This window comes from Otolemur garnettii, unplaced genomic scaffold (assembly GCF_000181295.1).
Source record: "Otolemur garnettii isolate 467f Iridium unplaced genomic scaffold, OtoGar3 scaffold00095, whole genome shotgun sequence".
NCBI lineage: Eukaryota > Metazoa > Chordata > Mammalia > Primates > Galagidae > Otolemur > Otolemur garnettii.
This window is the reverse complement of record NW_003852490.1, coordinates 4,562,061-4,587,846: the sequence shown is the minus strand read 5'-3', so window position 1 is coordinate 4,587,846 and position 25,786 is coordinate 4,562,061. Positions and strand designations below refer to the sequence as shown.

Here is a 25,786-nt window from a genome sequence, read left to right as displayed (position 1 = left end):
AAAAACGGAGACTTTACTTCTTTCATGTTTACATGGATGGAGCTGGAACATATTCTTCTTAGCAAAGTATCTCAAGAATGGAAGAAAAAGTATCCAATGTATTCAGCCCTACTATGAAACCAATTTATAGCTTTCAGCCCTCCAACCCTAGTTTAGACCCAACCCAGCCCCAGAGAAATCCCATTAACAGCTAAGTCAGATCCTGTCTCTCTCCTACTGTAAATTCATGTTTAGATAGATGGAGCTGGAACATATTCTTCTTAGCAAGGTATTTCCAGAATGGAAGAAAATGTATTCAATGTACTTAGTCCTACTATGAAACTAATTTATAGCTTTCATATGAAAGCTATAACCCAATTATAGCCTAAGAATATAGGGGAAGGGGAGAGTGGGGGAGGGGAAGGTGGAGGATGGGTAGAGGGAGGGTAATTGGTGGGACCACACCTACAGTACATCTTACAAGGGTACATGTAAAATTTACTAAATGTAGTATATAAATGTCTTAACACAATAATTAAGAAAGTACCGTGAAGACTATGATGAAACTATTTCAAATTGTATATAAAACCAGCACATTGTACCCCATGATTACATTAATGTACACAGCTATGATTTAATAAAAAAAGAAAAAAGAAACTCCAAATTAAAAAGAAGGGGAAATTGTAAGAACGAAGTCTTTTAAACAGAAATTCAAGGAGTTGTGTCAGCAGAGTTCCTTCTAGGCTTAGATCTAGGACAAAACAGAGTAACTTCGAGATGGTCTAATAGTAGCTGTCTAAATAAAAATAAATTGTCCTCCTACCTTAAAGTCAGCTTTGGTTAAGATTAAATGAAAAACTATTACAGAGGCATTTTTGCATTTAAAAAAGGGAACAAAAATAGATTGGCTATTAGTCATAATATGAGCTAAGTGAATCACAAAAATGGGGTGATGCATCTGTGAAAGAAAATCCAGTATATACAAGAAAGAGTATCCATCATCGAATCCCCACCTCTCCCTCATCTTTAAGCAATTACCTTCCCAACTCTTAAATGCAATAAATTAAGGCATTATGAATCTTTTTACAACGAAGCTCCTTGCTTTCTCGAGTACCCATTAGTCACTGTGCTAATATCCCAAAAGATTTCAGGATAAACTTTTTCAGTGTAGACTTAAAGCAGAGACATATTTATGATGGTGGTTAGTATGACATGCTAGAAATTCTCTTTGAAAGTTCAATGTGATTACGGCAAACAGAAAAGATTACAGATCCCTATCTTCTCAGCCGTAGATAGAGTAAGTGACCTTACATGTGACATTTAATTAAAAGATATTACTGGATGCTCAAAGAGTAAGTGTCCATTTTCATCCACATAAGTTCACTAAGGCACAATGCTAAGCAGGTAAGTAATAATCTCTTTACAACTTCAGGCAACTCCAGATGAACAGCAACTACTGAATGAAAACCATGACCTGTCATACATCTGCTTATTCTTATAATCATGAGAGCTGTCACTGAAATTCAATAACCTATGAATATCCTTAATATAAACAGAAGTCCGGTCAAACAACAAAAACAAAAATCCCCAACAGAACAATAATAATAAATCAAACACCACAAATCCAAATCCTCTGAGATTCAACCTCCTTTAGAGTGAGGTTTCAGTTCAACAAGCATACAGTAAGTGATAGGCAAAGATCCAGAAATGAGGTTCGGTGATGGGGAACCGACGTGAACAAGTCTTAAAGGAGACTGCACTCTGCCAGGGGAGAGATGTAAGCCAACAATGACGAGATATCACAAGTATGTGCTCCCTCATAAATAAATATGAAAATATGATATGAAAATATGAAAATAAATATGAAAATATGATATGAAAATAAATATGAAAAGCATCTCAAATGTGACATAATAGGCAACTCATGAAAGAATACAAATGGTCAAAAGATCAAACCGTTGTTTGCCCATCCAATCAGCATATGTTAAAGGCCAATATTAATGGAAGATGCATGGAAATGATCATTCTTATGCTGTTACTGGGTTACATTTCTGTGGAATGATTTGAAAAGCAGGTCAATTAAAACTGTATATTCTTTGACCTGGAAATTCTACTGGTTTCAGTGAGTGGGAAGACTGTAGTTTTATAGCACAAAGCAAGATATTAGAAAAATTTTGATTTTAAGTAAATGGTAACTTTGGTTTGATAATATATATTTCAGATTCCTACAAGATAACCAAAGGGCAACGTCTAGCAGGCAGCAGCTGGGCATACAAACCTAGCACTTATCAGGGTGTTTGACAGTCTTACATATACTATTTTATTTAATCCCCCCAAAACAAAAAGGCATCTGTATCTACTGGCAGGAAAAGGATTCAAACACAGCTCTTAACCCGAAGCTCTTAATCCATATGCTATTCAGCCACCATGGTTTTGGCACTTGCAGAAAGGTCCAGCGTGGAAATACAGATTGGCAAGTTTACCTCCCATTCGTTCATTTGTTCAGCAGATATTTACTAGATGCCTAATGTTGGACCTAAGGATTCCAAAACGTAGTTAAATTTCCTATCTTTGAGGACCATAAGAGAAATAGGCAAGAATATAAAAAACTTGCAATACGATATGACAGTGCTAATAGAAACAGTTAAGATGAATAACACTAACTCAAAAAGGAGGAGAAAGTAGTTAGTTCTGTATTGGAAGAAAAATCATGGAGGAAAAGTTCTAAGAAAGGAAGACAATGCTTAACCATGATGTTGAACAATGAGTTTAACAAAAACATCCCCCAAAAGGTAGCTACAGAGCTCTAGAAAAAAGGAGTGGAATATACAGACGCATTAAGACTCAGAACAGGATGGTTAGTTCAAAGAAATGCATATAGGTTACTACCATGATAAATGAATAGCGACCTTCAACCATTCCAGTCTCTATCCCCACCTTCCAGTCCTCCCGATGCTTTAAACAGGATAAAGGAAATAAAAAGTCTTCTGCCCTCTTGAATCGCATTTCGAAAAGAGATCTACTGTTCTCACCTCTCGTCCAAACTGAGAGTTGGAAAGGGACCAGGCAGCTTCCCTCACCAAGCAGGAGCAGCAGAGCTCTAGTGCCCACCTAACTAAAGCAGTGCCACAAGGCCAGGCACCGGGGCTCACATCGGTAATCCTAGTACTCTGGGAGGCCGAGGGGATAGATCACTTAAGCTCAGGAGTTTGAGACCAGCCTGAGCAAGAGAGAGACTCTATCTCTACTAAAAATAGAAAAACAAGCCAGGCACTGTGGTGGGCACCTGTAGCCTCAGCTACTTGGGAGGCTGAGGCAGGAGGATCACTCGTGCCCAAGAGTTTGAGGTTGCTGTGACCTGTGACGCCACGGCACTCTACCCAGGGTGACAGAGTGAGACTCTGTCTCAAAAAAATAAATATATAAATAAAGCAGTGCCACAGGAGCATCCCTATCAACCACCTTACTGAGCCTTCTGTTTTCTTTGTGGCACTGATTACAACCTAAAGTTACTCTGCCTATTCATTCTTTTCCTTCTCTCTACCTGCCTCCCGCGTTAGAATGTAAGTTCCAGGAGGGCCTAAGCCTTGTCTGTTTCATTCGCCACTGTGTTGTGAATAGCACCAGCCACGAGACACCCACTACACAAATACCTGCCGAAGGATGAGTGCGATTCCATCTTACCCAACACAGAGCAATGTGTTTACCTGGTGGGTCTTTTTGTGTGTTATTTTGCTCCTTGGATTAAAAGCATTATGGTTATTTTAAAAACTAAAACTCAAATCAAAATAATATTTTACTTTTATAAAATACTGAATAGTTTGTGGAATATTTAATGTATTTTCATGCTCTAATGAAATTTTCTAATGCTCTAAATAGCATACCTAAGTCCCCCTCCCCTTTTTTTTTCCATTGCAGCAAATATTTGAAACAAAATATGTCTCCAAAATTAACACCTAAAGAGTTAAACCCTACTCTATACCCCCTCAGGTATTTCATCAGATTATTTCTAGACCAAACAGAAAAAGGTAGCCCTTACGGATAAGGATCATACGAGCTACAAATCAATGTGCTATTTCAATGAAACACTCTTGATGAACAACGGAAGGAAGCTTCCATACTTACTGAGAAAATCCAAGTCCTGATAATAAAACAAAAATATCTCAGGTAGGAAGAAAAAAGTGACTGCCGTAACTCAAAAAAGAGATAAACATATGACATCAGTAAGAGGTCAGGTTTTAGACATTTTGATCACTGATGACAGCAAACGCATAGAGCTCAGGCCGTGCCAAAACTGCATGTTATGTAATGCTTGGCAAGGTCGCCTGGAATCTGTTTATCCAACTGGCCACTTTGTCCGAGAGTTCTTGGGAGCAACCCACCCCTTTTCAGAATCATGGGTCTCCAGCTACTTGTGTCACAGATGGGGTGGTCTTTCTTCAACATTTTAGGCTTTCGAAAGATACAGGAAACTGGTACCACAAGCTTAGTCATGCCATTACTGTCCTGATGAAAATTCCTCACACAAACAGGACTCAAGAAGCAACTTCAGAAGTTCAAATGTTATGAAAAAATGTATTGTTACTATGAACTTATTTCACGACTAATGAAGGTTCAAGTTAAGACCTAACTACTGCCTTGCCAAATCCATTCCTCAACATAAATGCCATGCAAAATTACACAATGGGTTTACTCTAACCCTTTTTACATGGGAGTTACAAAAAGAAGCCTTTAAACCCCTTTAGGGATAAATTTGCTTTTCTCAGCCAAGCGTTAACGCCAATAAATGGAGGATTTACGTGTAATCTCTAAAAGCAAATAGGTAGAAATTAGCAAGCATGCTATGGCTTTTAACTAAGCATTTTATTAAATCCTACTTGTATAATAGGGTAATTTCAAAGACGTAATTTTTTAAAATATGGCATGCAAATGCAAAATATTGTCTACAATATTTTAAAGCAAACGTTCTAAGATTGTACATTCAAACCAATGTGGATTTTTTTCTTTAGTAGTCACTTGGAGTAACTAAACACCTATCCAATCAAAAATACCATTTTTTAAAAATAAAAGATCTGATGATTTTTTTCAAAGTTAATGTATAAGCTATGTCCTTTCTAACTAGATACAAATGGACATTACACGAAGAAAATGTGAATTTATACCTAGGCTAATAACAGTATAATGAATGGGCTACACAGTGAGACTCTTTTTGTTTATATTAGCTGCTCACAAGGTGGCCCACCAACCTGGAACTGTATTCTCTTTCTAGGATTCCATCAGCATCTAGTTAATGACATCTATTTTCCTAGTAAGTATTCTTTAGAAAAAAATAAGTCAAGACTTAATCAGAGGCACAATAGCCACTCTGTGATTGGTACTACTATGTTATCAATGCCTTGAATTGGGGGTGGTGCCCATGGCTCAAGAAGTAGGGCGCTGGCCCCATATACCAGGGGTGGTGGGTTCAAACCTGGCCCCGGCCAAAAAAAAAAAATGTCTTGAATTAAAAAGAGATGTTCCCTTTCGAAAAAGAGATCCCTTTTTATACTCTAAAAATAAAAACAACACTTCTTTACACACAAATAAAATCAAGGTGAGAATTACAAGAGTTCAACTGACTTTAGAAAAATGAAATGCCATAAAATCAGTCAGGAAATGCATCCTGTATAATTTACAGTTAATGTTTATGGTGAAATTTAACCACATGATTACACTTAATCACTTAAGAAAAACGAAAAAAGCAGAAGACAAAAATCCTTATGCAAAGGGTCAAAGTTGCAAAAATTCTAAACTTGTTTTTACCAGTCAGTAATACTCTAGTCTGAAAAGTCCTAGGCCAAATGGCTGGTGTCACATACCTGCTGCTAACAGCCTCACATTCCGACCTCACTGATAAATCAGGAAGAACCTGTTTACAAATCAATCTCTGTCTTTAGGTTCAGCTCAGTTCTGCTACCTTTCCAAGAATCCCCTTTTATTGTCTTATTATGCAGTTCATAAGAGTTAAGCAAAAACAAGAAAATAAAATAAGCCAAATAAGCACCATTTATATTTCAAAGCAGTAAAAAAATGGTCCCTTGCCAAAGCTTCTTTTCTTTAAAACACGTTCCTTTTTTGCCCCCTCTTTCTTCCACTTCCTTCCCTCCTGAACACTTCAGTATGAAAATATTCGGGGTAACCATTATACCCCTCACCAAGAAAACAACCCCCTGAAGAAGCTGGAATAGATGCCCCGTGTGCTCCTGCCCTGGATGACCAGCTGCCCGCCTGGGGGGCTGAGCCAGAACCCCCTCCTCGTGCCCGTTGCCTCCTGTGAAACATGACTTACCGTGCCGGGCATGTGACTTCTCTCATTCTTCCCATTCTGAGAGCTGCCATTTCTGAGTTTCTTTTTCTTTTTGGCCGTTTCTTTGTGTTCTTTCTGTTTGTTTTGTACTTCAATAAGAACAGATATAAAGCTGTTTTTCACCTCCTTTTCAAACTCCAGTTCATCCCTCAGGGCCAGCTGCTGCACCAGCTCCTCAGAATACTCCTTAATAGCAGCCTCGATTTCTTCCAAGAGTTCATTTAGTTCAGACACGGCGAGCGTTTTGACTCCTATGACCAAAAAACAAAGTATAGCAGAGACTGAGACAAAGATGTGTCAAGGCAGAAGACGGGGTATTTTATGCCAAAGAGCAAAAGTCAGAGGAGTATTTTATGCCAAAGAGCAAAAGTCAGATCCCAAGCAATTAAACTGATCGGGTCTGAGGAGAGGGAGGTGGGCAACGCCACTTCTCAGCTAGTTGACAAGGAAAGAATAACAAAAATTTTTAATTGTGCAAATAAACCAACCTGTGAATAGTAAATATGGCAGTCTAGACCAAGGAGGCTTGTACAAGGAAAAGAACACAAAGGCGGAGGGAGATTACAAAACTAGCTGCTGACGAGGAATGGCAAGCAAATTAGCAGGGCTCTGGGACACCTCTGAAGAAAGAAGGAAACTAAACAGGTTTAATCACCCGGGCCCCAGTTTGTGAAGGAAGATGAAAGGGCACAAGACTCCCTGAACCCCCATTTCTGTCAGCACTTCCCTGCTGTCAGACACAGAAGATTGCTGAATCCCTAACCCCCAGGACCTCAGAATGTGGAGATAAGGTCTTTAAACAGGTAATTAAACTTAAATGAGAACATCCGAGTGGCTGCTATTCTTAGAAGGCAAGGCTATTAGGACATCAGGGGCACCTAGAGAAGGAGACCAGGTGAAGACACAGGGAGAAGGTGGCCGTCCAGAGCCCACGCAGAGAGGGCTCAGCAGAAACCAGACCTGCCAACACCTTGAACTTGGACTTCTGGGCTCTAGAATTGTAAGAACACAGATTTTTCTTGTTTAGGCCATCCAGTCCATGGTACCTTGTTCTGGCAGTCTAAGCAAACCCATACGGGGTTTGATATCTGCACCAGGCATCAGGACTGGATTTGATATCAGAATTCCCACAATGCTAAGCCCATATCTGTGACACCATGATGGAATCAGACCATTTGGAAGAATTCAGTGTGTCTGACCTTCCATATGTTAAAAAGAAACCACACAGCCCAAAGGGATTTAGGGAGCTAAGCCTCAGACTTCTAGTCAGGCCATAAAGATGACAAAGTGAGTTGAGCAGAGACAGACTCCATCACTGCCTATTCAAGGAAGGGACCAGCCATATGGCAATGATTAGATGCACACTCAGCAATCAGCCTCAGGACATTCACAAGCTGATTACAGTTATTCGGAAACTTTCCATGATAGTCAAGCTTACAGTTTCTAGAGTTCATTATCCTCATGGACATCTAACAAATCCATGGGTCCCAAATTTCTTCACAGTAACACAGAAGACACCTATTTGTACATATAGGAGTTACTTTCAACAAATAATTACTTAATATCTATGCTACACTATGAATTGTGATGGCGATGGGGTATGTTTTGGACTGAAATGAATTATATCCTCCCCCAAACTTCATATGTTAACGTCCTAACCCCCATACCTAGGAATATAATGGCATCTGGACATCTGACCTTTTTTGTACATACGATTTGTACAGAGGTAATTAAGTTAAAAATGAGGTCATCATCCAGTAAGACTGCTCTCCTCATAAGAAGAGGAAATTTGGACACAGAGGGAAAATAAGTCACAGTGAGAAGACAGTCATCTACAAGCCGAGGACAGAGGCCTCAGAGGAAATCAACCCTGCCAGCACTTCGATCTCAGATTTCTAGCCTCCACAACTGTGAGAAAATCAATTTCTGTTGTTTATGCCAGCCGTCCGTGGTACATTGTCAAGACAGCTCTGGAACTAACACAGGGTCCAAAGGTGAACGTGATACAGTCTCTCAATGATGATAAAAATAGGTCCAGAATATCTACAGGGCTGGGCGAGGGTCTGTAACCCAGTCTACGAGAATCAAAGCTTTCTGCAGATGGTCACACTACACATTTGATACAGACAAAAAATACAGAAAACACTGGTTTAAGCAGGGTCTCTTACTCTCTTCATAGCTGTTTGTACTCGACCTCTTAAGAGTCTGAATTTCCTGGGAAAGCATTGAAAGCCGATCTGACTGTGTGGGGGTTTCATCCTCTTCCGGGTCTGGTGATTCCTGCATCATTTCTTCAATTTCTTCAATAACCTTCCAAAATATACATACCACTGTTAATCAAATATCTAAGAGAAAAATTATGTATCTGGAACATGACTGTCACCTAAAGCAACCAAGTAAAAATGCACCAAAATCTCCATTAGCCAACAGTATGCACAAGTGGGTTCTGATAACCAAAATTTTGATTGTAACAGTGAGCACGGTTTATGAAAAGAAATTATAATATACTAAAGACAAAATGAAACAAAATATGACTTAAATATATCCATCGTGATTCAGTAGGCCCCACCACATTTTGCGACGTCTGAGAAATGGTGTTATAAACACATATATAATTGACTTTGTGCTCACACTGGTTCCAGATCATAAAGTTATTGTTAAAAAGAAGCAAATAACAGTAAATTTATTGTATAAATGCACATACTCAATCTAAAGCTATTAAATAAAAAATTTGGAAAATACTATATCACATAAATATTTATGAATAAAGCAAAAAATTACCTCCATGGCAACAAAATTTTCTTTTAACAGCAGAAAAAGAATTTCATTTATTAATTCAATGAAAAGACAGATAATTAAAAATTACTAAAAATGTAGATGTTTAAAGAGGAAAAAGGTGTATAAAGTAGAAGAATGTCAGAAATGCATCTGCCTTTTAAACAATGATCAACTGTCCTAGGTAATGCTGCTCTAATCTTATGACAGTATCTTGTCCTGTTCTAATTCTAAAAGTTGAGAAATATGGAGAACTCAGAGAAAATTTAAAGAAAAGCCATAAAATTACTCAATTGATAGGAAAAAAAGGGCCTAAGATTTAAAACAAAATTATTAAAATGAAGGAGTTAAACATTATTTACGTTTTTCTTTTCAGAATACTAGGGGGTATACACGTTTTGTTTACATACTTTGTTTTTTGCACAAATTGAGTCAAGGTTATAAGCATGCCCCCCCCACCAGACAACGTGCACCACACACAACAGGCGTGAATTTATTCACCACCTCTCTCCACTCTCTCAGCTTGATTTTCTTTTCTTTATTAAATCATAAAGAGGTAGATCATGTATACATTAATGCATTTAGGGGGTACAATGTGCTGATTTCATATACAATTTGGAATGCTTACATTGTACTGATTAATATATCCCTCGTCTCATTTACTTAATGATTGTGTTAAGACATTTATACTCTATACTTAATAGATCCAACAAGAAAAGAAAATTACAGACCAATATCCTTAACAAATATAGATGCAAAAATATTCAATAAGATCCTAGCAAACAGAATCCAGCAACACATCAATCGAATTATACACCATGACCAAGTGGATTTTATCCCAGGGTCTCAAGGTTACTTCAATATATGTAAATCTATAAATATAATACATCACATAAACAAAATAAAAAACAAAGACCATATGATTCTCTCAATTGATGCAGGAAAAGCTTCTGACAATATCCAGCATCCCTTCATGATCAGAACACTTAAGAATATTGGTACAGAAGGGAACTTTCTTAAACTGATAGAGGCCATCTACAGCAAACCCACAGCCAATACTGTATTGAATGGAGTTAAATTGAAATCATTTCCACTCAGATCAGGAACCAGGCAAAGTTGCCCATTGTCTCCACTGCTTTTTAATACTGTAATGGAAGTCTTAGCCATTGTAATTAGGCAAGAGGAGGCGATCAAGGGTATCCATAAAGGGTAAGAAGAGATCAAACTTTCACTCTTTGCAGATGATATGATTGTATACCTGGAAAACCCCAGGGACTCAACCACAAAACTCATAGAAGCGATCAAGGAATACAGTAGAATCTCAGGATACAAAATCAATACTCACAAATCAGTAGCTTTTATATAACCCAGTAACAGTCAAGCTGAAAAAACAGTCAAGGACTCTATTTCATTCACAGTAGTGGCAAAGAAGATGAAATATTTGGGAAGATACCTAACAAAGGATGTGAAAGATCTCTATAAACAGAACTATGAAACTCTGGGAAAAGAAATAGCTAAAGATGTTAACAAATGGAAAAACATACCATGCTCATGGCTGGGAAGAATCAACATTGTTAAAATGTCCATCTACCCAAAGCAATTTACAAATTTAATGCAATCCCTATCAAAGCACCACTGTCACACTTTAAAGATCTGAAAAAATAGTACTTCATTTTATATGGAACCAGAAAAAAGCTCAAAAAGCCAAGATATTACTTAGAAATAAAAATAAATCAGGAGGAATCACACTACCAGACTTCAAATTATACTATAAATCTATAGTAATGAAAACAGCATGGTATTAGCACAAAAATAGAGAGGTAGATGTATGGAAGAAAATTGAGAACCAAGAGATGAACCCAGATACTTATCATCATTTGATCTTTGATGAGCCTATCAAAAACATAAACTGGGGGAAAGATTCCCTATTCAGCTTGATTTTCACTGAGATTTACTTCCATATGTGACTTAACTGTTGATTACTCAGTTCCAACCTGGTACTGACTACATCTGTTTGTTTCTCTACTCCTGTGAAGATTCACTTAGAATAATGGTCTCCAGTTCCATCTTACAAAAGATACTTCATTACCATTTTTTCTTTATGGTGGAGCAATATTCCATATACTACATTTTTTTAATCCATTTCATATGCACACACCACATTTTTATAATTCATTCATGTATTGGTGGGCACTCAGGTTGTTTCCATGTCTTTGTGGTTGTGAATTGTGCTGCTATGAACATTTGTGTGCAGGTGTCACATAAAAGGTCATTATGCATGTATTCAACACACTTTATGAATCAAGCAAGCTTAATAGTTAACACTTCTACTGGGGAAAAACAAAAGGAAATTGGAAGGAGGTAGGGCACTGTCACCTATAAGACTGTCCAAAACAGGCACTGTAAGACAGTACACTGAGACGCTCAAGAGTCAGGGATAGTTTATGGTATTCAAGCAGATCACTGAGGGGACAATGAATTCTCAGGGTCACTTCTTTCCCTGGAATGTCAGGCTCTATACGTCAAAACAGTCCTCCAACCTATTATTTCCTTGCTTTTTAAGTACCACATTCTTTCCAGGCCTAAAACACTCCAACCACAAATATAACCAAGGAGTATCAAAATGACAAAATCTTAATGTACCCTTCTAATGTTCTCCTCCCAACCCTGGCGTAAGAGATCTCCTTACTGACCTCGTCTTTCCAGCCTAAAAATAGGCTGTGGTAGAATTCACAGCCTGAGGATCCATGGAACATTTTATTTCAGGAAGAAGTTCTTGCATCGCATTATGACAATACAACAGAGGTGGGAAGGGTATTCAGAAAATGAGAAAGCTGATTCGACTGGTTTCAAATGAATACAGAGTTGACATTATTAGAGCATTCCACAAGAATAATGCTCACTTCATTCTGAGGTATGGTCTTTACCCAGGGTTTTAAAGAAACTAAATAATTTCTGCACGGATATCTTACGTGTCCATGCATGGGTAACTTTGTCCACGCATGGGTAAATCTAAAGAAACTAGGAAATCCACTTTATTTTTCTGATTTGAGGTTAAGTCATACCCCTCCCTGAATACTTGCTGTACTGTTTAACAATGCCCATGTTGGAAACTTTCCCAACTAACATAATCCCTTCTGTTTCAGATTACACATATTTCCTTTTTTTATCAGTGGAAGAGCTGTTAAGCCGGTATAACCAGAAAATACAGGAAAAACAAGTCAATTCCAAAAACCATCACTTAGTGCCACAATAAGAAATCATTTCTCAGCTCCAGCGTCACAGTTCCTTGTGTTAATAAGCATGTCCTTTATACCTGGTCTGCGGTGAACAGGGGCTCCTCGTGAATGCAGGAGACGATTATGGAATGCATATCCAGCTGCTCTCTCAGCTCCTCGTCATCTGACGTATCAAAGAACAAACTGTCACTTACCTAAAGACAAAAATATCCACTGTTAAAAGCAGGGCATTCTGATCAAAACAAAGTCAGCACGTCTGGGTAAGAAAAGCTCCAGAGGAAAACATCTACTGAGCGCTTTCCCTTGAAAGGGAAAAATTATGACAAGCTCTCTGTACCAGACAGTATGTGTATCTTCATCTCGACCAGAAATGAGAGGACTACAGAATGAATAAGAAATGGTTAAGATGCCGCGTGCATCCCCTATTGCCTGATATAGATACATATTTAGCTATTTTTTCCATGGGGAAGAGTGCTGTAAAAGCTAATAGATGAGCAGAAAAAAAATATGGTATTTGTTGGCAAGTTGTAGCAATGACAAGGGAGAAAATGGGCATGTTTAGCAACAAATGTACTCCAGTAGTAAGACCAGTACCTGTCACAAATTCTACAGAAAACATAAATTTAGTTAATGGCAAACCAACTTTTAATATTCAGAGTAAAAGATCGCAATGACTCTTTCTGTCCAGGACGGTCATGCTTAGCTTTTCTAGTCTAACCTCTCTTCTTCCAAAAAAAGAATATCCTTAGGTTCCAAGAACATCTTTAAACCTAACAGTGCTGGAGACTCTCCAGTCACCTCACCAGCATTTTCCACCCTACTCTGTGCCCCAGGCTGACCTTCATGGTCTACATCAAAGGATGCCCTTGACATCAGGCTTCCAGTTGGGTTGAATGCCACTGGCAGACATCAGGAGACTAGCAGGTGAGATGGAGAGGGCTGGGCGTTTATTCCTCTGTCTTCCTCCCTGCCAGACGGCCACTCATCACTTGTGGCTTTTCACCAAAAGCCATGGTTCTCATCAGCAGACTGTCTCCCACTGATAATCTCTCCAGGCTAGTAACCTCTTTCTCTCCTTATCTCTTTATGCCAAAGCACTAATGGCTGTTGCTTGAGTTGGTTTCCCTTAACCCCGCACATATCAATATAAACAATTCCTTTAACTGTGATTTTGAGTTTAATATTAGTAGTGATCAGAAAAGCCTTACCCAGAAAACTTCAGCAGGTTAAGGTGAACGAGTGAACATTTATCTATCATCTATCTATCTGTCGTGACATGACTATTCGGGTGACAAACAGAACTGAGATTACAACCCTGTTCCTCGGGAAGGATTAGCACACGCTGAGTTCTCACAGAACTAGTGGCCAATAAGGACTATGTGAAAGGCCTCCACGTCATTCTCTCACATAGTGTACAATTAAAATAAGTCATGTTACCTAGGAAAGTCACTCTATTTTACCAGAGCAGAGGATATATATAAAATTGAAGATAGAGGTTCCTGCTGCTTCCCTAGTTCCTCGTACAGGAGCATCTGAAGTTTAGGAGTAAACCCAGGCCCCAGAGTAAGAAACCTTCATTTAGGTGAGAAGGACCATGGAAAGCACCCCAGGCATCCTAACTTTGAAACAGCAGGCTGGAAGAGGGCTGCGTAAGCACTGCAGGACTCCTGCCACCACGTGAGGCAACTCTGCGCTGTACCACAATGATGACGTCCCTTCTCCTTCTGTTTCTCCCAGACCATGAGCCTGGGAAGAACTAGCGATGGCCTTCCACATATCATCACAAGATTTCAGAACACTGTGTGTAAAAAAGACATCTAAAAGCTTCCAGAGAGAAAAAAAAACCCAACACATAAAAAGGGCCATTTGAATTCTCACTAGTGATAACAGATGCTAGGAAACAATCAACAGAATTTCTGGGTTTCAATCAATTCTGCCCTAGAATCTTATAACCAGCTAAACTAACAATTAGGTGAGAGCTTAGAAGAAAGACATTTTCAGACAAACACTTCTCAAGAAATTTACCTCTCAGGCACCCTTTCTCAGAAAGCTACCAGAAGGAAAAGAAAAAAAAGACATAGGGTCTATTATAATAAAAGAGATGGAGAAAATTCTTATATTGATGGTAAAGTGAAAATCCCAGAAGGCTGGATGTGAAGATAAACTGGAGAGCAGCTGGTTCAGATTAGATGTTACCACAGAGCGTCAGGAAAAGCAGGAGAGAGCAAGAAAATAAGAGAGAACAGGGCAGCGCCTGGGGCTCAAAGGAGTAGGGCGCTGGCTCCATATGCCAGAGGTGGTGGGTTCAAACCCAGCCCTGGCCAAAAAAAAAAAGGAAAGTAAACGAGAACAGAGGCTGACAAACGACCTCATGTATTCCACTTACCAAAATGAGTTCTAGGGCTCTGTGAGGCTGAATTGTGAGCTAATTATAAACCAAACAAACCATAAAGAAAAGGCGATTATTATTACCTGCAGGAAAAAACTAAGTTAAAAAAGAGAAAATGTAATCAAAATACACCAAAATGAGTGCACTGTGAACATCTAAACAGTAAATATAAATGACAAAGACTAATGTAACCGTGGATTTTGACACCATTACGTTGAAAAGATGAGAAAAGGTAAAGTTTTTTGAGGGTTATGGGGTCAGGGTTTAGAGCAGGAATATAAGAGACCTAAACCTTCACCTTCTGGGTAGAAAATAAGTGGGTAAAGTCTAAAGAAAAAACAAAATTGAGTAAAATAGTATGTGAGTATGTCATCTGCTGTAAGAAACTGGTGATCTAGTTCTTCAAAGTGGTTGCCTTTGGTAAGCAGAAATCCAAGATGAAGTACATGGGGCAAAGCCTGCCTTTTCATTTAAGTTGTATAGGTCTAATATATTTTTTAAACTATGACAGTTATTCTTTTAATAATTTAATTTTAATAAGGAAGGAGAATGTCAAAACATTAGGCTCTCGATCAGAGGGGATGTTGGATTTTAAGGCTAGAAGTAAAAATGAAGAAGTGCTCCATGTAAGCGTGACATCCAGATGATCTGGTGTAGCCCTAACCATTATCTTCACTGACCTCACACTCCAAGCACAACCCCCAGCCCCAATCACTCTTCTATGTTGCAGTTCTATGGGGTTTTTTGAGACAGAGTCTTGCTCTGCCACCCCAAGTAGAGTGCAGTGGCATTATCATATATCACAGCCACCTCAAACTCCTAGGCTCAAGTGATCCTCCTGCCTCCGCCTCCTAAGCAACTAGAATAACGGGCACATTCCACCACACCCAGCTAACTGTTCTAGTTTTATAGAAAGTATGTCTGGTTCTTGCTCAGACTAGTCTCAAACTCTCAGGCTCAATTGATTCTCCTGCCTCAGCCTCCTAGAGTACTGGGATTACAGGCATGAGCCACCATGCCCGGCCCCTGGGTTGTAGTTTGAAGGCCATGGTTTTATTTTTCCTCTTCTAGCTTATAAATAAATACAAGTTTTAATCTGAAAATTACTCTTAAGGAAGATGCTATTTCTTCTTTCTGTTTGTATTTTTTTTTTAAGAGGTATGGTCTCTGTTAGCCAGGCTGGAGTGCAGGGGCATATCACAGCTCACTGCAGCCTTGAACTGAGGTCAGGCTATCCTCCTGCCTAAGCCTCCTGAGTAGCTGAGACTGCAGATGAATGCTACCACACCCAGATAATTCTTTTTTTATTATTGTTTATAGACACAGGACCTCGCTATGTTTGCCAGGCTGGTCTCAAACCCCTGATCTCAAACTCCTGGATTAAATCCTCCTACCCCAGCCTTCCAAAGTGTTGGTATTATAGGCATTAGCTACCAGGTATGGCCCTGATTCTACTCTTAAGTCATTGAAAGAGGAACTATCCTTGAAAAAAAAGCACATGGAAAGAGGAAAGCACAGAAGATTTTCCTACGCCAAAATGAATCAGAAGCATTCTACCACATAAGAATACTGGAGAATGGCACCAGATTTAGGTTTACAGCCACTGCCAAAATGCATGAGTAATACCAGTAAACTATTAGAATAAATTTCCATGACAACAGAAATAATGATCCCAGATCATCTTTCCAGAGAGGCAGCTAAGTCCATTCCCCACAGAGATGGCATATGCTAAGGGCTAGAAGCCCTCTCAGGCTTTAAAAACTAACCTTGGCTGTCATAGGTCGCATTATTCACTCTGCCATTCCGCATAAACGTGCCTTATTCTGCCAAGCATTCCCATCGTTCCTGCCTATTCCAGAGTTAGATACACAGCTGGTGGGACTGTTTCCCTGTAAAAAACTGAAGATACACCAAATGGAAAAAATGTGCCCCTGTAATTATTTGGAATATTCCGGGTTAGTTGTCTTACTCTATAAAACACTCATTAAATTTACATGTGTGCCATCTTAACCTTCAGTGAAAGAAAAACAAAAAACTGAGATCTAGCAAACTAGTTTTTCTAAATATTGTTCTCATCTCAATGCAAAAAAAAAAAAAATCTCCTTCTGTCAAGAAAAACATTTCATACTCTGTTTTACAAGTGGAATAATATAAAGAATGCTTTCAAAAAGTAAATTTTGCATCGCTCAGTCATGGAAAGACTAAAGCTCCCAGTTGGCAAAGGCAAATACAATAACTTTTCCAGGTTAAGGAAATTTAATTATATACTATATAACAGAATGACAGGATTGCTTCTTACATAGTCCCTGTCACCCATTTGTTCTTTGGAACTCTGTGTGTGCTAATCCTCCTCCCTGAGGAACAGAGTTCTAAGGTCAATTCTATTCATCACCTGAACAGAACTGTCCCGTCACAACAGATGGATAGACCACAGATGGGTGGTCACTGGTGTGCTTTAACCTGTGTGTGTCCAGGTAAGGCTTTTAGTATCCCTACCAGCACCAACTCTGAGTCATCATTAATTTCTACCTTGGCTAGACCATTACTTGGCATTAAAAACACTTAAAAGGCAGCAAAAGTGAATTACTTCCCAAGATGCAATCTAAGAATAAGATAAGAAGTACAGTTATGCGTCAGGATGCACGGGGGACTGCTCCAAATCCACAGTTGCTCAAGGCTCTTATGGATGAGTAAAACAGGGCAGTCTTTCCATATATAACCTGCACACACCCTCCCATCAGCTTTAAATCATACTGAAATTATTTACAATGCCCAATAGCCATATAAATGCTATGTACATAGGTGTTATACTGTATTGGTTTTCTATTTGTATTATTTCCATTGTTGTATGGTTCCCAATCATACATTTTAATCAATGAAACTGAAAAACTGGATTAGTGTCTCCTTGAAACTGTGAAAGAAACTCTTCTATGCTATTTTTTCAATACTTAAAAAAATGTACTCATAGACTGGCTTTTGTGGATTCAGCACGATCTAAAATAATGTAGAGAATTTAACAAAAGAGAATTTTCCATCATGATCTCTGACCTTCCAGGGTTACTGACAAGGTTAGTTACTCATTCCTTCAACAAACAGGTTATCTCGGTACTCACTCTGTGCCAAGCAGAGCAGCGGTTACAGCGAATACAGAGATACCTGCTGGAAAGTTACAATCTAATGACAGATTGAGAAACATGGGATTAAGAGGGGAATGCGGTAGTGATTTTACAGAGCCGTGGACAAAGTACTGCAGGGACGAGCGCCCAGGAGACAGGGGGGTTAAATTCGGCGGTTCAGATAACAAGTTCTTTAACAGATCACATCCTCACAAGTACCATCAATTCCCACAGAGAGGAGCATGTTTTCCTTCCGTGCAGGGATTGAGGCCACAGCTAAATGACCATCTGTCAGATGCTGGAGGTGGGGATTCCCCCCAAGTGAAAGGCTGGATTAAGTGTCCTTTAAAGCCCCTTCCAACTCTAAAATTGTATAATTCCCTGAGATCAGCAAAGGCTAAAACAGTAATAGGAAGCTTCAGAGAGGAAGGGAAACTTGAATTAAGCCCAAAATGATAGCTAGGACCAAAATAAACAGAAGACGGAACAGAAAATACTTCGTAAAAAAAAATAATAATAAAATAAAATAATTAAAAAAAGAAAATATTTCGTTGTATTCCTTTTCACTAAATGGCCACCGGGTCAGTCTGCAAAGCTTAATGGGGTTAACGACTGCAACAAATGGTAAGATTTCTATAGCTACTCAACACTGGGAAATATAGTCAGAAGTCTACATTTCACTAAAAATATTAGCAGCAGGCTTTTCTGGATCACATATTTAAGAAAATCACTTTCGCAAAACATTAACAATACCATTAAAGTACTGCCAGCTCTACTGCAGTATGCTCCCAAAATTCACACACTCACACTTAAGGAAGTGCCGAGCGTGCCAGGAGACCTGGCCTGAGCTTACAGTGTTATTTGATGAGGAACTTGAACATTCTGGCCCTGAAACTTACATAAGTTGGCTATATTTCTCTATGTTTCTCATCAGTTTTAAGCAAAGCTGTGATACTCTACCTCAAGTAATTCTCTGCCTTTTTCTGGCCCCCTCACTGTCCTACCACCAGTGCTCACACTTCTTACTCAAGGCATCTTCCCTTTATAAAACCAACAAGCACACAGGAGCCCCAGACATGACAAGTTAGTCAAGCTGCCTAAAAAGCCAAGAACTGCAATGCCTTTTAAAGATCCCCCAATATTCACAAGAGTAATCCTCTGATACGTCATGCCCAGCAGCTCACTACACTCATTAAGAAGTTAACTCCATGTTGATATTCCAGTATCCTCAAAATATTAAATCAAAGGCTAGCATCCTTACTGAGTGTTCTCAGGGCATCAAAATTGTGATGGAAATTTATCTAAATGTACAAAGTCAGTGTGTGCTAGGGAAGAACTGAAGGAACATGCCAGCAAGGATGTGGAGCCAAGATGGCAAGAGAGAGCCACTCCAGGGGCTGCAAGTTTGGCAATAAGAACCGGTGTTAAACAGAAATGCTACTGTTTTCGTTCCATTATCAGCTTCAGGTACTCAGAACTATCAGTTCAATTCCCAACTTACCCCTTTCTCTGAGAGGTTCAGAGTAAGCAAATGCAAGGTCCTGGTATGCGATGACTTCCAGTCTACAGGCATCACATTTCCATAATTATCTGTCAGGGCATTCCAAATCCTCAAAAAGAAGAAAACTACCGTCAGGGAAAGTTCACATGTTACATGTCTTTCTGTTAACAAATACTCAGGGATTATAGAGCACCAACTATTAAAGCAAAAAACAAAATAGAAGGCACCAGTGTTTCTCAGAAAAACATCAACAAAGCAGAGTCTCCTAAATAAGAAGTGAAAATTCTATAATGGGGCTGACAAGAAGTCCTAAGGGAGAGTGAAGTGGTATAGAAAAGTCTGCCAACCTCAGCAGCTAACACTTCACTGTACTAGGTCCTGGGCATTGTTCTAAGCAGTTTACATATATTATTAACTCATTTAGTCCTCAAAGGAACCATTGTATCTCCGTGTTACAGATGAGGCCATGGAAGCACAGCGAGGTTAGGCAATGTTTCCAGGGCCACCCAGGTAGAAAATACCCTGAGCATTACACTGATTTTTCTTCTGTAAATTTGAAACACATAGACCATTTCAAAAAGTGAATAGGCAAATGTTGGTTATCCTTTCTGGAGAAAAGATTCACTCTCAAATATAAGAGGCCGGGCAGGGATGAGGAATCTGCCGCCTTCTGATCATTCTTTTTTAAGCACCAAAGGAGGCAAGAAAAGCTCCATCTTTCCCTGCTGCACCCCTTCTAATGAAAGGATTTGTTCTGTAAAATGTGGATTCAGTGAAAAGACCACACTTAAGGATCTCCGGAAGGCTACAAGTTTCCTTAAGGCCACGGGTTCCCCACCCCTGAATAAAATGAAAGGGGGAAGAGAGGGAGCTCACAGAGTGCACCCAAGTGATATGCAGCGCAGTTACCCCACCTGATTATCTCACAGGGGAGGCAGGAAGATAAGATAGAAGGGCACTGACCAAGACTGAGGAAACCAACTCTTATCTCCATTCTGCCTCAAGCAACATGTCTTTAGCCAAGTTCCTTACCCTCTCCAGGTATCAGCTGCCCCTCTGTAAAATGAGAAGCTTAGACAAGCAGCAAACATTTGCGGTTCAAAGTATTATTTCAAATGAGAGGTACTGAGGAAAATTTCTAACCACACCAGAGAAAAGAAGCAGACACCAATTCCATGTCTAAAATTCAGGTCGCAGCACCAAAGTAATAATGACCACAATAAAACATGACACTTTATGAAGAAGTAAGAGTTCAGAGATACTGAAAAGATAAAATTGAATGGGGGTAAATAAAGTTAAACACGTCATATACATGAGCTACTTATTATAATAGTGTCATAAAGAAAAGAATCCAAAAATGTGTAACAAGTATTTAATCATGAATAAACCAATGACTGGGTAGCCTTTCTTTCCAATAGTGTAAGCCGCTAGGATGGAAAAACAATCCTAGTAGGGGCATAAACAAAAGAATGAAAGTTTAAAAACAGAAATGCAACATACTTGATTTAATGAATGATTTGGTGCTAGAGAAGCAATTGGACTGCAACTGCCAAAAGCAAAACATCCCAAATGGTGTTTGGCTTTAAACTGTGCATTAGCGTCAATGAAAATGTGAACCCAAAAGCTGTGGAAAACTGGGTTGTTTGCCCAGCAAACCTCCCATATGCATGGATCACTCCTATTCTCCTCTCTGCTGAAAGCCTATCTCCTCTATTGCCAGTGAGGCTGAATCAGAGGCTATCTCTGATTCCATCTCTATGGACCACTAACCTCACTGGGCTTCTGCCCCATATTTTCATGGGTAAAAAATTTTAAAATAGGCTGGGCATGGTGGCCCATGCCTGTAATCCTAGCACTCCAGGAGGCCAAGGCAGGAGGACTGCTTGAGCTCAGGAGTTCTAGACTAGCCTGAGTAAGAGCGAGACTAACAGTAGAAAAATGAGCTGGGTGTTGTGGCGGGTACCTGTAGTTCCCACTACTCGAGAGGCTGAGGCAGGAGGATTGTTTGAGCCCAGGAGTTCAAGATTGCTGTGAGCAAGGCTGACACCACGGCACTCTAGCCTGGGCAATAGAATGAGACTCCGTCTCAAAAAAAAAAATTCCAAATACAGTAGAACCTCTGAAAGTTGAGCACCCAAGGGTCTATAACAAACTGATCAACATACAGCGGTAGTCAACATAAAGAATATGTGGTGCACATCTGGTTTATGAAAATTAGGTCAACTTTAGGAGGTGATCAATGAAGGGAGGTGATCAATTATGGTGGTTCTCCCACACTGAATAACCGACTATATACCTAATCTTGGTCAGGGACTCGAGTAGGATATTCTGGAAGGTGAAGAAGAGGCCAGCCTTTGGGGAGTCTGTTTTGTCCACTTGTTTGCTCCTTTCTTTGATAAGGCTATCAGACAAGGACAAGTGGAGTGGAATATATCACCAAGAAGTAACTGCAGGTGACTTTGATCTCCCAAGAAAATAAATATTAATTAACAGTCCTCCATCTCACCACCATCAGAACAATTATAGTTGCAAGAGCATAGGGCCAAGTTTACTGAAAGATTTCTAGAATTCTCTAGTCAAGACACATGAACTGCCTGCATCTTTATCACACAGTATTACAACGAGTCATAAATGACTGGCAGGACAGCTCTTTTGTAAGGAGTGCAAAGTCCTGCCACCAGTAAATCCTGCATAATACCCTTCTAAAGTAAAACCTAAGTACAATCCATATTTAACCAAAACCAAAACTCAGGCTCAGAGAAGTCAGAGTGCCCTAAGGCAAAGCAATATCTGCGTTAAAAAGTTCTCAGCTGTCTTAGTGAAAGGAGCAGGAATGGATCCTACCAAGCAACAGCAAGCATATTTATGCAACAGAGACGGGACAGTGACAGTGGTCACCAGCTCCAGTTCCTGAGAAGAGAAAAGGAGATTTCTTAGGCATTCTCAAATCAAGAGATATGCATTACCACCAACACATCATCTACTGAAAACCATTATCAAGAAAAACAAACTGTTTACACAAAGGCTAAAATAAACTACTTTCCAGACAGTCCAAGTAAAACATAAGCAGGAACCCTTAACTATCTAGGTAAAATCCATTAATATGTTTTAAATAAGTCATTTTGTTTGTTTGTTTTTTTAAAAGATGGGGACTTGTTCTCCATAATTATAGCTCACTGGCTCAAGGGATCCCCCGCCTCAGCCTTCCAGGCGTGGCTTGCCTGGTGTGTTTCATTAAAGACTGGGTCTCACTATGTTGCCCAGGCTGCTTTCAAACAACTGAGTTCAAACAATCCTCCTGCCTCAGCTTCCCAAGTAACTGGGACTACAGGCATGCACCACCACACCCAGCAAAGTTATGCTTGACATATCCAAATACACAATAAATACATATTAATTTTTAAATTCAGAATGTGTCCTGAGTTTTAGTGATTCATAGTATGTGAGCTTAAATACACACAAACTTACTCTTTAGGAGGAGACTTTCAAAAATGTCATCTTTTGCTACTGACTGCGTGCATTTGTGTATATGTAATAAAATCAGATTATAAACCTTTCCCTCCTCTGCACCTGGGCAGAACACTGTACAGAAGAACCAATAAAAAGAGCTAGTCTCTAAACACAGTCCTGCCTGCCCCGCTGCTCAGTCATATTTACAGGCCCCCATTTCCAAGCTCCTCTTGTCAAGCTTCCTACCTTATTCCCAGTAAATCTGATTCACAGAGGAAAGGCAACCCCAGGCTGAGGCTCTTTTCTACGACCATGGCTCCTTCTCTATCTCTCAAGAAGAATCCTTTGCTGCCCTAGTCTCTGCATCCCATCAGTCCCCTGAGAACCTATCCCTTTCCAAGTCCTCAGTATTACTCCGTTCATTTTACGTTCAGCCTCTCCAGGGTCTCCTCTCCCCTTGCACACACAGCATGCTCAAGTCCCCTCACTCTCATCATTCCTTTCACCATCTTTTGGGGTAAAACCAGGGTATATTACTACAACCTTTATTTTACAAAATGATGTAACTCGTGTTCAAGGTAGTTTAAGAAGTGCCTTGGAGAACTGTGTGCTTCCCTTCCTCCAGCTCTCCTAATCTCTGTGGCTTTCCTATCATTGCACTTAGGTGACTCTGTAATTATTACTTGTTTATGCACTGGTCTGTCCACCAGTGGACATGAACAACCACAGCCTTTCCTGTTTGCGTCTCTGATGGCTGGCACTCTCAGACCACACAGTCCCGTGCCATAAATGCTGCCTTGCACGTTGGCACCCTTGCACGGGCTATATCATCGACCTGCTAGACCTCTCTGCACCTGCCAGGCAAACTCCCACTCATCTTTGAGGATTCAGTTTGCACATATCTTTCCCTAGGAAGTCTAGAGATACTCTATTAATAATCTCTCATATTTGGCACATATAGGAGCACTTATTAGACATATATAAATACTTTGTTTACAAATCTACCTCCCATCCTACGTGTGCCCTACTTGAGAGGGGCCATGTCCAGTCACTTTGACATTCCCAGTACGAAGCAGCACCTGACAGCACGCGCTTAATAAATGCGAAGTGAATGAATGAAAGACAACACACGTGCGCCAGGAGGTACCGTCTCTAACTGCGAGCTCTGCACTGGAGATTCCAACCTAAACTCAAAGAGGGTTTGGTTTCCAGGAAGGAGACGACGACGAGGGGTGGGGGTGGGGGCAGCGGCGGAGGTTTAAGGAAGCTTACGCAGGGGATTTAAACCGCGGAGCGCGCAGAGACCGACTGCCCGGAGGAGGGGGTGGAAAAGCGGGGAAGGGCGGGACTGCCGCGTCCAGGGAGGCGGAAGGAGGGTGCAGGAGGAGCCTGCGACCGGAGTCCCCCGGGGCTGCCGACTGGGGCCGACGGGCGGGGCGAGGGACAGGGAAGGCTCCCGCCCGCTCCCGGCCAGGGCCCGCACTCACTCGTCCCCCTGAAGGAGGCTGCGCTCGGTGATGGGCCGCACCGCCGCCCGCGGGGGCTCGGCGCTCGGACCCGAGGGGCGGAAACACAGGCTGAGCTTCTCCTCCAAGCTGCAGGCCAGCGCCCGGAAGCCGTCGCCGCCCCCGCCCGCCCCGGCCTCGGCCTCGGGGCTCGCGTTACAGTTGTCCTGGTCCTGGAGGCTCTGGGCCGGCTCCTGGAACTCATAGAAATCCTGCCAGTCCCCGTCCGCCGCCATCGCCGCCCAGTGCAGCCGCGCGCCCCGCCCCGGCCGGGCCGGCCCCGCCCCGCGCCGGGCCCCGCCCCTTCCGAAGCCACGCCCCCTGCCCGCGGGCCTGCGGACTGTCCCAGGCCCTCTGGCCTGGGGTCTGTCTTTCCTTTTCCTAACTTTGCGTGAAGTTGACCGTGGGTGCGCTTAGAGAGGAAGACCTTAACTGCGTTGATTCACTTCCTATATTCACTATCACTTAGGAATAACTTTCCTCTTGGCTTCCCTTACTAGAAACCTGGCCTAAATGTGGCTAAAGAACTTCTTTAAACCTGCCACCTAGTGTCAGATTCTGCTGGAAGTCTTTTCCCCAGGGTAGCCTGCTCCTTTTGTAACTTTGCGAGTCACTGGAAAATGTTTAAGTGTACCGAAATTCATTCCACAAATATTTTCTGTCTCCCACGTGAAAGCACATGCTACATTCTGTAGAACGTAAAAAGACGAATAATTGTATCAGTCAATATTTGCAAAGCACTTAGAACAATGCCTGACAGTACATCTCCCATGTGTATGTTGTATAACTAATACGTGAGTGCACCCTACAAAAGGCTGACAATGTAGTTGGAGCGATAAGACTAACAGGAAATCATTTACACCTTACCTCCCATCCTACGCGCGCCCTACTTGAGAGGGGCCATGTCCAGTCACTTTGATATTCCCAATACGAAGCAGCACCTGACAGCACGCGCTTAATAAATGCAAAGTGAATGAATGAAAGACAACACACTGGAATGGGAAGTTGGGGTTTAATGGATATAGAGTTTTAGTTTGTGAAATGATAGAGTTCTGAAGATGGATAGTGGTGGTGATTGCATAACAATATGAAAGTACTTAATGCCACAGAACTGTACACTTAAAAATGGTTACAACAGCAATTTTTTGTTATGTGTATTTTACCACAATAAAAACAATGGGAGGCAGTAAACACAGTAGAGCCTTCATAGTTGAGCACCTCTCTATATTGACCACCTCCTTAAGCTGACCTAATTTTCATAGACCGGACATGCACCACCTGAACTGAAGTTCCTTATGCTGACCACCTCCATATGTTGACCAGTTTGTTGACCTCTGGGTCAACTGACAGAGGTTCTACTGTATCAAGATAAGAAAATGTGAATTTGCAGAGGCATAAATTCTCAGGAGTTGTCAAAAGCATTATCTTTGGACTGGAGTCAAATACTTCACTTAGAAGGGGGCACAGAGGTAATGAAAGATGAGCT

General features: G+C 40.7%; 1 protein-coding gene across 2 annotated transcripts in view; it reads right to left on the bottom strand.

Moving 5' to 3' along the window:
• FEZ2 (fasciculation and elongation protein zeta 2) overlaps nucleotides 1-24,586 on the bottom strand; it is a 45,409-nt gene extending 20,823 nt beyond the window's left edge. For both annotated transcript variants that reach the window (XM_012808819.2, XM_023516644.1), the window contains exons 1-5: nucleotides 24,283-24,586; nucleotides 19,346-19,454; nucleotides 12,417-12,533; nucleotides 8,494-8,635; nucleotides 6,308-6,576 (exon numbers count right to left, since the gene is read on the bottom strand). In XM_012808819.2, the coding sequence (XP_012664273.1) occupies nucleotides 6,308-6,576; nucleotides 8,494-8,635; nucleotides 12,417-12,533; nucleotides 19,346-19,454; nucleotides 24,283-24,536 (891 nt within the window). In that variant the 5' untranslated portion in view covers nucleotides 24,537-24,586. The remainder of the gene's footprint in view (nucleotides 1-6,307; nucleotides 6,577-8,493; nucleotides 8,636-12,416; nucleotides 12,534-19,345; nucleotides 19,455-24,282) is intronic.
• Nucleotides 24,587-25,786: the final 1,200 nt, after the last annotated feature.